General features: G+C 48.7%; 1 protein-coding gene across 1 annotated transcript in view; it reads left to right on the forward strand.

Annotated features, from left to right (window-relative positions):
• CYFIP2 (cytoplasmic FMR1 interacting protein 2) overlaps positions 1–12,155 on the forward strand; it is a 131,567-nt gene that overhangs the window by 49,095 nt on the left and 70,317 nt on the right. Inside the window, exons 14-19 of the mRNA XM_033853510.2 lie at positions 2,254–2,420; positions 3,180–3,327; positions 6,561–6,714; positions 7,950–8,106; positions 8,627–8,723; positions 11,919–11,995. Of these exons, the coding sequence (XP_033709401.1) occupies positions 2,254–2,420; positions 3,180–3,327; positions 6,561–6,714; positions 7,950–8,106; positions 8,627–8,723; positions 11,919–11,995 (800 nt within the window). The remainder of the gene's footprint in view (positions 1–2,253; positions 2,421–3,179; positions 3,328–6,560; positions 6,715–7,949; positions 8,107–8,626; positions 8,724–11,918; positions 11,996–12,155) is intronic.

A 12,155-nucleotide genomic window follows, 5' to 3' on the forward strand; every position in this document is an offset into this window, starting at 1 on the left:
GCTTTTGGCCAATGTAAGCAAAGTTGCTTTAAATATTTGAGTATAAGTGTTTGTGTAGACATAGGTTTTTATTTCTCTTGGAATGGTCATATTGGAGGTGTATGTTTAACTTTTTAAGAAACTGCCAAACAGTTTTCCAAAGCGGGTGTACCGTTTTATATTCCCGCCAGTTATATACGAGGGTTCTGTCGCACACACCCTCACAGTGCTTGTGCTGTCAGTCTTATTAATCTTAGCCATTCTAATGGATATTCAGTACATCTCACTGAGGTTTCAGTTTGCATCTCCCTGAAGATTAATGATATTGAGCATCTTTTCATGTGCTTATTGGCTATTCATACATCTTCCTTTGTGAAGTGTTGTCTGTTGAAATCTTTTGCCCATTTTTTACAATTAGCTTTCCATCTTCTTACTATTAAATTGTGAGAATCTTTATATATTCTAGATACAAGTCCTTATTCACAAATACGTTGCAAATATTTTTTCTAATCTGTGACTTTGTCTTTTCTTTTTTTTGGGCACCTGTTTTTAATTTTGAGGAAGTTCAACTTATTTATTATTCTGTGGTTTGTGATTTTTTGTGTTCTAGCTAAGAAATCTCTGCCTAGCCCAAAGTTGCAAAGATTTTCCCTTAGGTCTAACAGATCTGCATACTCTTCTGTGTTTGGAGTTATTCTGAAAAATCTTCATTATTTTGTCCTTCCTTTGTCCCTTATTTCCTGGTTTCATTGCCAGCCAGGATCCCAGATTCTTTTATGAATTAACATTCCTTTAGAGCTTCTCTCTCATTATTTCTGCACTATAAAGGTTCTCTTCGGCAAAACCATTAGACTGTTGGTTCTAGTGAAAATTCTTACCTTCTGAACTATTCTCACTATTTCTCCTGCCTCGAATGTTGTATTTCTTCATTTACAGTTTGGAGGAACATAAAGGCTTAGCATCTAAGCTCATTCATTCATTTACTCATTGCTTTTCAAGAAAAATCTCTTGAGGGCCCACCAGGGCCCTGGGCCCCAGGGATGGAGCCTACACAGCATGCCAGGCCTCACCCCTGCAGTGCTTACAGTCTGGTGCAGAGGGAGGAAATCGACCGTGTCATGAGGGGTGTGACAAGTGTGGCAGTTGTCAGGAGGCTGATTTGACAAGGCTTTCCCCTCTGAACTCCTTTTTTTTTTTTTAACATCTTTATTGGAGTATAATTGCTTTACGATGGTGTGTTAGTTTCTGCTTTATAACAGAGTGAATCAGCTATACATATACTTATATCCCCATATCTCCTCCCTCTTACATCTCCCTCCCACCCTCCCTATCCCACCCCTCTAGGTGGTCACAAAACACCGAGCTGATCTCCCTCCCCTCTGAATTCTGAGCTAATCTAGAAGTTAGCACTTGAGGCTGACGGGGGGCCAAAGGATCAGGTTTGGTAAAGCTGGACCAGAGAATGTGACTTCACTCAAGGCCACACCAGGCTTCCTATTCCTCCCGCATCCCATGAAACTTCCCACTGGGAAACAGGCAAAGCAGCTGCATAAATATACACCTCCCATCCTTGGGATGGGGAGGGGTGATTACCGCAAGGACAAGACAGGCACCCAGAGGAGAGGACACACCCCACAGGCAGACAGATCCCAAGTGAGCGCCAAGGTCAAAGTGACGCTACACGCATCCTAGTTACCTGTCTCCCCACCTCTGCAGACAGATAAGTGAGTTAAGGGGCTAGGGAGGAGGTAAATAGAAGGGCAGAAGCCTTTCCCCACAAGACTTCTATAGGAATCCTATTTTATGGACTCAAGCAGCAACTGGCCAAATCACTTCAAAAGCAAAGATTGTAAAAATTCTATAGAAAGAAGTTCTATTTGATATTGTCTGTGGGTACATGGGATGTGGAGAGACCTCTCAAAGTCAGAGTGCTGCTCAAAACATGGTCCATGGACCAGCTGCCAGTCGTCACCAGTCAGCGGCAAGATGGGGGCCGGTGCCAGAATGAAAGTCAGCTGATGGTGAGGCACACGCGCAGCATGTGGCTGACGTCTCTGCTCTGTAGCAGCGCTTCCTTGATGAGGGAGGCGGAGTGCTGATTTCTCTTCTGGCACACGTTTCCACCCAGCCGTGAACTGACACTCTGAGTAGCACTCGCTGGCCTCGTGCTTCAGGATGTCTCCTCCAGCACCCCTCCCGGAGATGTGGTGAGGGTACCGGACAGACGGGTATGCCAAGGCACGGTGAGCCTGACCTCGATCTGTGCCTGGCCAGGTGATCGCCATGATCAAAGGCCTGCAGGTGCTCATGGGCAGGATGGAGAGCGTCTTCAACCAGGCCATCAGGAACACCATCTACGCAGCCCTGCAGGACTTTGCCCAGGTGACCCTGCGTGAACCCCTCAGGCAGGCAGTGCGGAAGAAGAAGAATGTCCTCATCAGGTGGGTCTTCAGATGGCCTTTTTCAGGGGGCCACATCCAAAATCGGGGGTGCTGGGTGCAGGCCACAGAGGACGTTCCCAGATCAGTCAGCTTCCAGGGAAGTGTCTGAACACAAACGGACCTTCCAGTGAGTTCCAGCAAGTCCTATGAGGCCGTTTCAGGAGATTGGACATTTGGGATGAATTAAGCCTCCATCTCTGGGTTTGGAGCCCATATCCACCACTGTCTAGCTGTGTGAACTTAGTCATGTTACTTACCTTCTCTGCACCTCAGTTTCCCTCATTTGTAAACTGTGGATGATGATGGTACCTACTCCCTAGGCTGTTGGGATGATGAAATGAGATAATCCGTGTATAGACCTAAGCACACAGCAGCATGGAGCAAGTGTGCCACAGATATAAGCTATTATTCAAGGTTTAAGTATACAGAGATTTAAATGGACTAATGAAACTGTCCTGTAAGCAAAAAGAAAACTAGCCATCCTTCACTCAGGTTCTCTCCCACTGTGTGGCCTCAGAGCTGAGTTCTCAGACAGCCAGTGGGCCTCAGAATCACCGGGGCACTTGTAAAATGCAGACGTCTGGGCTGCACCTCCAATCTGTTAAGCCAGCATCCCTGGGGATGGGGCCCTGGAGTGAGCATGTTTCACAAGCATGCCAGGAGTTCTAAGGCACATGGTCCTGGAACACCATGGCCTCTAGAAACAGGCTTGCAGTGCCTCTTTCCAGCTGGTCTGAATCCAGGTTCTTCCTTCCCCAGTGTCCTACAGGCAATTCGGAAAACCATCTGTGACTGGGAGGGAGGCCGAGAGCCCCCCAATGACCCGTGCTTGAGAGGGGAGAAGGACCCCAAAGGTGGATTTGACATCAAGGTGCCCCGGCGTGCCGTGGGGCCCTCCAGCACACAGGTAAGCAGCTCCAGGCACAGGCCAGCTCTGCTGACTCAGAGGCCAGCCAGGCTATGGTAGGTCATCCTGGCTGGACCATGGGGCAGTGGGGCTGGGGGTCCTCAGGCAGGAGGGGCAGGGTCAAGCGGCTGCTCTAGTCTTATTCTGCCATCTTGTTTTGATATAAGAGGGAGGACCACTGACTTAAGATTCAGGAGACCTGGATTCTAGTCCTAGATACCTGTGTGACCTCGGGCACGTTACACAGATCTCTTTGTGCCTCAGTTGTCTAATCTGGCAAATGGGGGTAATACCAGGACCGGCTGTCCTAGCCCTGTGAAGTACAGGTTCCAAAGTATAGGAGAAGTTTAAAGTGAAATCTGTATGCATCTATCCTGTCCCTGGTTAATGAACGCTGACCCCCGCTTCCCCTGTAGTGATGTCCTAGCTTGGGAATTCCTAAGTTCTGCCTCTGACTTGCTGCGGGATCTTGGGCAAGTGCCTTGACCTCTCTGAGCTCTGGTTATCTTCTCTGTTAAATGAAAACTTTGGATGAGATCACGTTACTGACAAAACACCGCTTTTGTTATTCCCCGTACCCCCCGCCACCAACATCACAAGTATCCAAAGCCCTCAACCACTTAGAGAAAGTCTAATAATCAGAGATATTCAGAGTTGCCAACCGGAGCTTTTTCAACAACGAGAGGTTGTCTGTGGCTTATCCAAAGTAGTCGGTAGAATTACAGAAAAAAAAGTAAAGAACCTAGGCATCTCAGTTAAATCCTTGCCCCCTACTTAAGGATAAATAGTTTCTGGTAGGCTTTTTGAGCTATTGAGAAAAAGCATATGGACCCATTATAGCTTTTAAAGGTCTTACAGGCCCCCAAAGCCCCAGGCTGAGAACTCCTGCTTCACATGACCTTTAAACCTCTCTCATCTCTGAAATCCTGATTCCTTGAATCATCTGAGATGAGCCATCTGAGGCCCACCCCTGACGCTTCTCACTGTATGTGTGTCTGTGTCTGGGCACGGGGTGGGGGCAAGGAGGCAGCGCCCGGGACAGCTGGGTTCTCAGCACTGGCATCGTAGCTTCCCTTGGCCCGCAGCTCACAGACCCCTTTGCACTTTTCTTGCCTGCTCGAGAAACATGGAACTTCTCAAGGAAGCTTCTGCAGACGGTTCTGTGTCATGCCAAGGGCCAGAGACCTTTCCAGTCCAGAATGGCTTGGAGGGGCTGAGCAGGGCTTCTGGGTGTTGCTTCCAGGCGAGGCAAAAGAGAAACTGGAAAGGAGGAGGTCGCAAAAGGGGGCCAACAGGCAGAGAATGAGAGAGGGGTGGGGGGCAGGGAGGGAGAACGGAGCATTTATAAAGATAATATGAGAAGGAGTGTCACCAACAGTTAGGCCCCCCCGACACCCCCAAGTCATGTTAGGGTGGCACAGACACACTTGATAGACTCCTAGACAGTCAGCTTGGAAGAGCCCTTAGAGACAAACTAGTCGCAAACTAGTTCCTCCCCCTATTTTGCAGATGGGGAAACTGAGGTCCAGAGAGGGGAAGTGACTTGTCCAAGTCACAAGGTGAGTTTAGATGGAGGTGGGACGAGAACCAGGTCTCCTGACTCCCACCCTGGGGCTCTGTTAGGGCCTTGGGAGCACAGTAGACATGGCATCTGGCAGAGCTGGGAGGTTACTGTTCTGGTGAATTAAATGCTTTGTTTAGTAAAAGTAGGTGGGGAAAACGTTTCCCCTCTTAGGGATGAAATGGTTTTTCAAATCGTTAGAATTTGGTACCAATCAGTCGACACCCGCACAGACTGGATTGAAGACTCCTCTCTTGGAGGCCTCCAAAGGCCGTCATTAGAGCAGTGCCTCTCGAGTCTTAGGGATGGTCAGCCGTGCCCACCGACAGGGTTGCAGAGGGTGGGCTGCATGATAAACCAGCAGCCCCGGAGTTCCTTCACCACAAAGGAAAGTGCTGTGCCAGGGATGGCGTGCCACTCCTTTCTGTGGCCGTGCTGCCCAGCCCAGGCCAGGCGCGTGGTGGGTGTGGTCCTAGAGAAGATCAGAGGCGGCCAGCATGGACGTGGTGGCAGAGGGAGGTTGGAGCATCTCAGAGGTGGTCGGCAGATGGCCTCTAGCAGTCGTGGCGGCTTTCCCACCGTATACAATACCTCTTGCTTTTCTTTCTCTCTCTCTCTCTTCTCTCTCTCCCTCTTCCCTGTCTCTCCTGCCCTCCCATTCCCTCCTCCTCTCTCCTATCTATGTCTTAGGCCTGCCAGTGGTCCCCGCGGGCTTTGTTTCACCCCACTGGTGGCACACAGGGCCGAAGAGGCTGCCGATCCCTGGTATAACACCGCCTGGCTGGGTTGGTTGGGTACCCTTCTCCAGGAGGCAGCAGGAATGGACTAGCCTGGCTGTTCACGGCCCCTTCCAGCCCTAAGATTCAAAGACACATGATGTGGAAAGATGTAGATTAGCACTTGCGCCCTTTGCACTTAAGGCTCTCTGTAAGCAGGAGTTAATTGTCTAGTAGGCCTCCTGTGTAAGTACCGATCTTCACCTGCTATCCACCCAGCATTTCGGCAAGCTGTACCATGCAGCTGATACCTGCAGAGGCGCTGTCCCTCGGTCTTGAGGGTCGGAAACCTGAGGTGGTGGGGGGCTTGCTCTGATCCTACCCCATTTCACAGTTCCTTGGAATGTCAGAGCTGAAAGGGACTGGTTGGAGAAAGCATCTGGTGCAACCTCCTCACGTTAGCAGATAAGAAAACTGAGGCCCAGAGTGGGACTTTGTTGCCCAAGGTCACACAGCAAGTCAGGGGCGTACCTAGCCTTGAACCCCATTCTTTTGACTCTGAGTTCAGTGCTCTACCCCGGTGCCACCGTGGCTGTCCAGTAAAGCAGGGAGCGACTCCAGGGTGACGTGGAATGAGGTTCTCCTCTGATGCCCACGGCCTGGGCCAAGCAGAGCAGGCAGGACCCTGGGCCTTGAAAGACCTGGTATTACCAGGTCCTCCCACCCGGGAGGCCGCCGGCCCCAGGCAGAACATCCTGCCAGGCTGGCCAGTCTCCCTCTTGAAGGTTACACATTCCAAATTTACTTCTCCAACCCTAAACTGGTGCTTCCTTAAGACAGTGCTTTTTAAGGGCAGATATCTTCAGAAAAAAAGAATAGAAACACAGCACAAAGCAACCTTTTCCCCTGGATGGAGGGCCAGCCCCTGACCTTCCCATCTTCCTTTCTTTTTCAAGCTGTACATGGTGCGGACCATGCTTGAATCGCTCATCGCAGACAAAAGTGGCTCCAAGAAGACCCTGCGGAGCAGCCTGGATGGACCCATCGTCCTCGCCATAGAGGACTTCCACAAGCAGTCCTTCTTCTTCACCCACCTGCTCAACATCAGTGGTGAGCCACCCTGTCGGGGGCAGGGGGAGGGCTCCTAGGGACTAGAGCGTCTAAGGCTGTCGGGCCAGAAGTTGCAAAGAGACGTGATCATCTACCCAAAGGGGCACATTTTGCCACCAAAGAAAAAAGGCACACTTTCCAGTAGACTCTGGGAAAGGCCAGGCTCAGTCCAGCTATTCTGACTCAGCTAAATCTGGTAGATATTCGTAGCTAATTTGTTATGAAGTTCCCAGTAAAGCGGGATCACAAACAGGTGACACCCTCAGACACACGCAGGGACCAGGTCAGCCTTTTGTTTTTAAGCAGCAGCGCTGAGCTGATTAGTGCCCATTGCTCCTAGCAAAGGAGGCTCCCGGACCGCACCTGGATCCCAAGTCCCCCGCTCCACCTCTCCTGTTGGTGGGATGCACGTGCAGGTGGGACAGGGGTGGGGAGTGGAGGGAGAGCAGCATCCCAGGGTCCTGGGAGGGGCAATGTGTCTGTTGGTATTGAAAAGAGTGATCTTAAACAGCCCAAACTTCTCCATAGGGAGCAGCCTAGGAAGGGTCTTCAAGACCTCTGTAAGGGACCCATAATTATCACAAGCAAGGGTCATGGCTGCAGTCCAGTTAAAAGCGGGCACCCGTGGATCTGTCTTGACACTTACAGCAAGCACACTTTGACACTTAGCTAACATGTTTTCAGGATGGCTTTGTAAGGACACGATGGAAATTGTAGGGGCATCTAAAGCTCTAAAACATCACTGCCCCCCGACACACAGACACACACACAGACACACACACAGACACACACAGACACACACAGACACACACACACAGACACACACAGACACACACACACACACAGACACACACACACACACACACACACACACACACACACACACACTGCTGGGTGAACAAACATTGTCTTCTATTTTTTTTTTGGCCACACTGCACAGCTTGCGGGATCTTAGTTCTCTGACCAGGGATTGAACTCACGCCCTTGGCAATGAAAGCATGGGATCCTAACCACTGGACCACTAGGGAATTCCCCAAACACTGTCTTCTAAATAGACGTTAGGCTGGCCTTCAGGTACAGGAGAGCAGGGTCTACTGATCGAGTCATTTTCATCAGTACCTGCTGTGTACCTAGCACAATGAAAGAAGAATAAAAGTTTAAAAAAACCCAGTAAGAGCTAAGATCTTCGGGTGCTTCTGATGTGTAACCCAAGGCTCTCTCCCTTATGCTTCCAGAAGCCCTGCAGCAGTGTTGCGACCTCTCCCAGCTCTGGTTCCGAGAATTCTTCCTGGAGTTAACCATGGGCCGGCGAATCCAGTTCCCTATTGAGATGTCCATGCCCTGGATTCTAACAGACCATATCCTGGAAACCAAAGAACCTTCCATGATGGAGTAAGAGGCAGGGTTGGGCCAGCAAGGAGGTTCCCGAGGTGCAGGTAGAGGGCAGTTTGCCAGCCAGCGAGCCCTGTTCTTTCCAGAACTTTCCAGATGAGGCAGTGTGCCCCACCCAGGATCAAATCACCACCAGATGTGACTCAGCCTTGCAGAAAGGTTCAGAAATCTACCAGCCCATCTGCCCTTCCCAAGCTCATAACAGCCACGCTGGGAAAATTATCATCTCTGGGGATAGGGAAGCTAATGGCCTTAACGGCCACCAGATTTCTTCTAGTCCCAGACTGATTTTTGTCAGGCCTTGCATTTATTAACATCATGGACTTTGCTTTCTGTGGGCAGACAGTAAAGTAAGTCATTCCTAAGTGGAGGCTGGAAACATCCTAGACCCTGAAAGGGTCTCTTTTTCCTAACTCTGAATTTGTTCACCCAGCTGTTCATATTTCCTAAGCAAGTTTAAATCTGCCTGCCTTAAGAGAGATCATTAGTGAGCTACTGGCCGTTGTTTTTCCCTCTTCAGATACGTCCTCTACCCTTTGGATCTGTACAACGACAGCGCCTACTATGCTCTGACTAAGTTTAAAAAGCAGTTCCTGTACGATGAGATCGAAGCTGAGGCAAGTGATTGCTTCTCCTTTTGTTCTTCTAATCGTGTTCCAAGAGTCTGGACTTTGCAGGTCTCTAGCTGGGCACAAAGTGGGGTGTCTTAGTCCATTTGGGCTGCTGTAATGAAATACCACAGACTGCGGGGCCTATAAACAACAGGAATGTATTTCTCACAGTTCTGGAGGCTAGAAGTCTGAGATCAGGGTGCCAACCTGGTCAGGGGAGGGCCCTCTTCTGGATCCCAGACTTCTTGTCATGTCCTTGTATGGTGGACGGGGCCAGGGAGCTCTCTGGGTCTCTTTTATAAGAGCACTGATCCCATTCATGAAGGCTCCATCCTCGTGACCTCATCACCTCCCAAAGGCCCCACCTCCTAATTCCATCACCTTTGGGGGTTAGGATTTCAACACATGAATTTTGGGGGGACACAAACATTCAGACCATAGCATGGGAGATCAGTGACTTGCTTTGGACACTGACCTTTATAAACATCATTATCATCAAAAGGGACCTAGAACAGGATGTTAGTCTTTCTTTTTCAGATGTTCAGGGATGGCGAACTTCAGAACTGCATGGGTAAAATTAATTTCTAATGGGTCTTTTACAGTTGGATTAATTGGCTAATAATAATAACAGTAATGCTACCTATCAATTATTATATGTTTACCATTTGCCAGGTATAGTACTAAGCACTTTATGGACATTTTAAATAGTCTTTACAGTAATTTAAGAAGTGTATGCTACTGTCTATTTTACAGATAATAAATCTTAGAGTGTTCAAGTATCATTACCTCCACATCACACAGCTTATAGAGTCTCATTCTAGTACTGGTAGGATGGAAATAGCCACCCTCTCACCTATGAAGCTGTTGAATTGTCGCTCAAGGGCTTTATTTCTGAAATCGTCAGGAAAGGCTGGGATATGCTGCAGTTACAGACAATCACACATTCTTAGTAGCTTGGGACCAAAAGCTCATTTCTCCATTGCATGTTGGCGGGAGGCTCTGTTGTATGTAGTCTTTAATCTGGGACCCATCTGTGATATTCACTAGTTGCCATGGCAGGGGGATGTGTCAGGGTGAATCATACTCTGATACTTAAAGCTTCCACCTGGAAGTGACACATGTCATTGGTCAAAGCAAGTCTCATGGCAGTGCCTCCTTTCAAAGAGGAGCGAGGAAGTGCAGTCCTACCACGGGCCAGCAAGGACCAGAAATGGGATCAGCAGGGCTAAGGACTATGAAATATCTCAATTGTGTCATCTGGAAATTGGAATGAGAGTCTCTGCTCCACCTAAGTACATGGGATTATATAAACGTAGAATGAGGCCAATTGTCACACAAATATAAGGCATTCTTATTTATAAAGGAAAGATGTAAGTGTCTTAGGACAAGCATTACCACCAAATTAGTTTGAAAGTTTATGTATTTCAAAGAAAATCTAGTACAGATGCTGCTTTCTTTCTAAATCTTCCAGTTGCTATGGGAGTTGAAAACCTTGATGGACCCCAATGCAAATCTATCCTGTTTGTCTCCTGAGCAGTACACAAACTTGGAAAGAAAGATTCCAGTAGACAAGTTAATTGGTTGCATCGCAGCTTGGACAGGTCCATTTTCCAATAAGATTTTAGATAGTCATGTTCTCCAACAGGTTGAAAACAAAAAATCTAGAGTGTCATATGTCCAAGTGACATTTAAAAAATAAATGTAGGGGCTTCCCTGGTGGCGCAGTGGTTGAGAGTCCGCCTGCCGATGCAGGGGACGCGGGTTCGTGCCCCAGTCCGGGAAGATCCCACGTGCTGCGGAGTGGCTGGGCCCGTGAGCCATGGCCACTGAGCCTGCACGTCCGCAGCCTGTGCTCCGCAACGGGAAAGGCCACAACAGTGAGAGGCCTACGTACCACTAAAAAAAACAAAAAACAAAAAATAGTAAAGAAAGCACACAGATAAGCCCTGGATAACACTGGAGGCCATGGAGCAGAAGTATAGATTGAGACCCCGAGCTCATGGCCTGCCCCCCTTTCTCTTCCCATCTTCAGACTCTGTTCTGAACCAGGAAGGGCCTATGTGTGGATACCCAAGCTTTGTCTCCCTCCTGTGCCCCAAAACGATGGCCCCTTGGCCAACCCCAGGCCCTAGGGGTACACACACCTGCAGTGCAGTGCACCCTCAGGGAGGAACCCAGGGAAAAGAGCACACAGGGCCTGGAAGGGACTTGGGCTATTTGGGCAAGAATATTCAAAGCTGGTTATAGAAGGGGGGCATGAGTTGGGCACCCCACCCTGGATCCTACGGGTCCTTTGCCTGAAGGAGGCCCCCTTAGGGATCCTTGAAGCTCAGACTCCAGGGCAGAGGCCTTGGCTACGTGCGTGTGAGGACAACACTGTACACAACACTGTGTTTTTATGTTCAGAATAACATTTAGTATGTTAAATAAAAGATATGAAAGCTCTTTGAATAAAGAGTTAACCTTATGGAACTGGGAGTTTGGTGCAAAAAGGATTGAAGATTAATCACCTAAATACAGTCTATTTCCTTTGAAGTTATACTGTTACCCTGCTACTATCAGAGCCCATCTCTTTATCGCCCCTCGTTTGGCCGTTCCCTGCTCTTGCCATCATTGGAGGATTTGCTCTCGATCCTCTATGTCTGCTGTGAACTTTCCTCTCACCTCAGCATCACATTCTTCCACTGACATGTTGAAACACTGAAAAGGCAAGACGGTCTCTTATTCATTAAAAACCAAAGATTTTTAAGCAAACTGGTTTTAAAAAGGTTTTTAAATTTTTAATGACCATCAACTTCTTCATTTGCAAAGCAAGGTAAAGTAAAATAAAAGGAAAAGACAAGAAATTCTATTGGGAGAGATGAGGGGACTGATATATGTAATTACAGGATGTGAAGCCCTATCTGTGGCGTTCCCCCTGGGCAGGCACCTTGTAACAGCCAGGAGGGGACCAGTGGGGACAGTGGTTCCTCAACAGCTTTTTGAATTTTGCTTTCTTTGTGCCTGGTTGAGGACCTTGAGAGCAAGAGACCAGACTTCCCAAACTTAATTGGCCACAGAATCTTCTTTTTTTTTCCTGCAAAGCATCTTGCTTCACCTCACACTTCAGGCAGTCCTGCACCACTGCCCCCTTCAGTTGCTGAAATTTCTCTAATAAAGCCGGACAGACGCCATTGACATTTCCTGCTTCTTCTTCACCAGGTGAACCTGTGTTTTGATCAGTTTGTCTACAAGCTGGCGGACCAGATCTTTGCTTACTACAAAGCAATGGCTGGCAGGTATGAGAGCCCCGGGGCTATGTGCAGCAAAGCTTCCTAAGATTGCCACCTGGAAGGCAAGGTTCTCTGTTGCAAAACCTCCCTTCTCCTTTAGGACCTAAGGAAATCTGAGTGATTCCGTGGGCCTGGATTTGGTGCTAGAATGTAGGAGAAAGGAAAA

Source organism: Tursiops truncatus, chromosome 3 (assembly GCF_011762595.2).
Source record: "Tursiops truncatus isolate mTurTru1 chromosome 3, mTurTru1.mat.Y, whole genome shotgun sequence".
NCBI classification, from domain to species: domain Eukaryota; kingdom Metazoa; phylum Chordata; class Mammalia; order Artiodactyla; family Delphinidae; genus Tursiops; species Tursiops truncatus.